Genomic DNA, 1,538 nt, shown 5'->3' with positions numbered 1-1,538 from the left:
CTTTCCGAGTCATTTTTAAAGAATTTAGAAACTTCATTGAAAAGCTTATTTGCTGTTAATTTTGTCATGAGAATGTAAAATACTAAAATTTCTAAGTTAAAAATTTGCATATTAGTGCTTGTTACAAAACATAATGCAAAAATAAACTTGGGAACTTTGCATTATGAATTTTATTTTTAAATCTACATAAGCATGAGGGAAAGAACTGTATTTTCAAAGAATTAAATCCAGAGGAGTTACAAATTTTCATTCGTCCCAAAGATTTTGTCTGTGTATTTCTTCCTTAGCTGTCGTCTTGCAGACACCATTGAAGCATAGATGATGCAGCCCCAGTTGATTAAAACGATGGCAAGCAGCAACTAAACCAAAAACTGCAAAAGAGGTGTGAAATGTGCCTGATATTTCTGCAAATTTGCATACTAGTGCTTGTTATAAAGGATAATGCAAAAATAAACTTGGGAACTTTGCATTATGAATTTTACTTTTAAATCTACCTAAGCATGAGGGAAAGAACCATTTTCAGAGAAGTAAATCCAGAGGAGTTACAAATTTTCATTCGTCCCAAAGATTTTGTCTGGGTATTTCTTCCTTAGCTGTCGTCTTGCAGACACCATTGAAGCATAGATGATGCAGCCCCAGGAGATTAAAACGATGACAAGCAGCAACTAAACCAAAAACCAAAAGAGGTGTGAAATGTGCCTGGTATTTCCCCCCGCCGTCAGGCTACCGTGTGCCATTGCTAAGGTGGGAATTAAAGTAACAAAGTCGAATAAATGGGGTTCCAGTGGCGGGTACACCCAGCTGCCCTTACGTAAGAAGCGGAAGATCGTATCCTCCAGGAAGAGGCGGAGTCGAGGTGAGGGAGTGAAATGCTTAATTCAGGAATGGATTTTGGAGTTTCTGGGTGCTGAAGAAGTAGAGCCTTTCTGCCTGCAGGCCCAGTGAGTCGAGACGGTGGGGGCCCGCGAGCCCCGGGACTTACCACAGAATAAATCCAGTCCAGCGTGCGACGACTCACTGGCTTCATGGTAAGGAGGCGGCAGCGGTTCGCGGGAGCTGGCGGGAGTTGCGGGCCTTACAGTAACCTCCCAGGCGGTGGCTGCCCGGCGGCAGCAGCCATCTTTTAGCCGGGCACGAGCGGCCGCCCACTCGCTTCGTGCAGAGGTGTCGCCGGCCTCTTCCGCCCTTAGTTGGTGGGGGAGGGGGGGGCGGGATCACGTGATCGGGGGCCTTGCCCGCCTTTTAGAGGGGAATAAACGAGAAAATGTTAAAAATTGCCTTTTTTTTTTTCCCTTTTTTTGCCAACTAGAGAGATAGGAGATAGGCGTACCTCCACTAGTTTTCTTTATAGTTGCAATGCAGTATTAACGCAGGATGAGGTGCTGTCGTGTCCATTGAAAAGTTTATTTGAAAAACAATCCACGTTTTAAATATTACGTCGGGGTCTAAAGCTGGAAGAATTAATGCTTTCTCCCCCGGGCCCCCCACGCCTCTCCACATCTGATACCACACGATTTAGATGAACGTTCGCCTGTTCA

General features: G+C 44.7%; 1 protein-coding gene, 1 long non-coding RNA gene and 1 pseudogene across 2 annotated transcripts in view; 2 read left to right on the top strand and 1 right to left on the bottom strand.

Moving 5' to 3' along the window:
- The window catches only part of LOC105539727, a 5,112-nt pseudogene extending 5,053 nt beyond the window's left edge, over window positions 1–59 (top strand).
- Window positions 60–142: 83 nt separating this feature from the next.
- Window positions 143–1,240, bottom strand: LOC105539633. The gene is made up of 2 exons (XR_001006081.1): window positions 983–1,240; window positions 143–359 (listed from the first exon to the last, which is right to left on the bottom strand). It is a non-coding gene; the product is annotated as an uncharacterized LOC105539633 (long non-coding RNA).
- Window positions 834–1,538, top strand: part of LOC105539634 (E3 ubiquitin-protein ligase Topors) — an 11,752-nt gene continuing 11,047 nt past the window's right edge. The window contains exon 1 of the mRNA XM_011979989.1: window positions 834–1,028. Within this exon, the coding sequence (XP_011835379.1) occupies window positions 1,026–1,028 (3 nt within the window). The 5' untranslated portion in view covers window positions 834–1,025. The remainder of the gene's footprint in view (window positions 1,029–1,538) is intronic.

Source organism: Mandrillus leucophaeus, unplaced genomic scaffold, assembly GCF_000951045.1.
Source record: "Mandrillus leucophaeus isolate KB7577 unplaced genomic scaffold, Mleu.le_1.0 Scaffold208, whole genome shotgun sequence".
In the NCBI taxonomy this organism is placed as follows: Eukaryota; Metazoa; Chordata; class Mammalia; order Primates; family Cercopithecidae; genus Mandrillus; species Mandrillus leucophaeus.
Note: the sequence above shows the minus strand (reverse complement) of the source record. Positions and strands in the feature narration are given on the sequence as shown.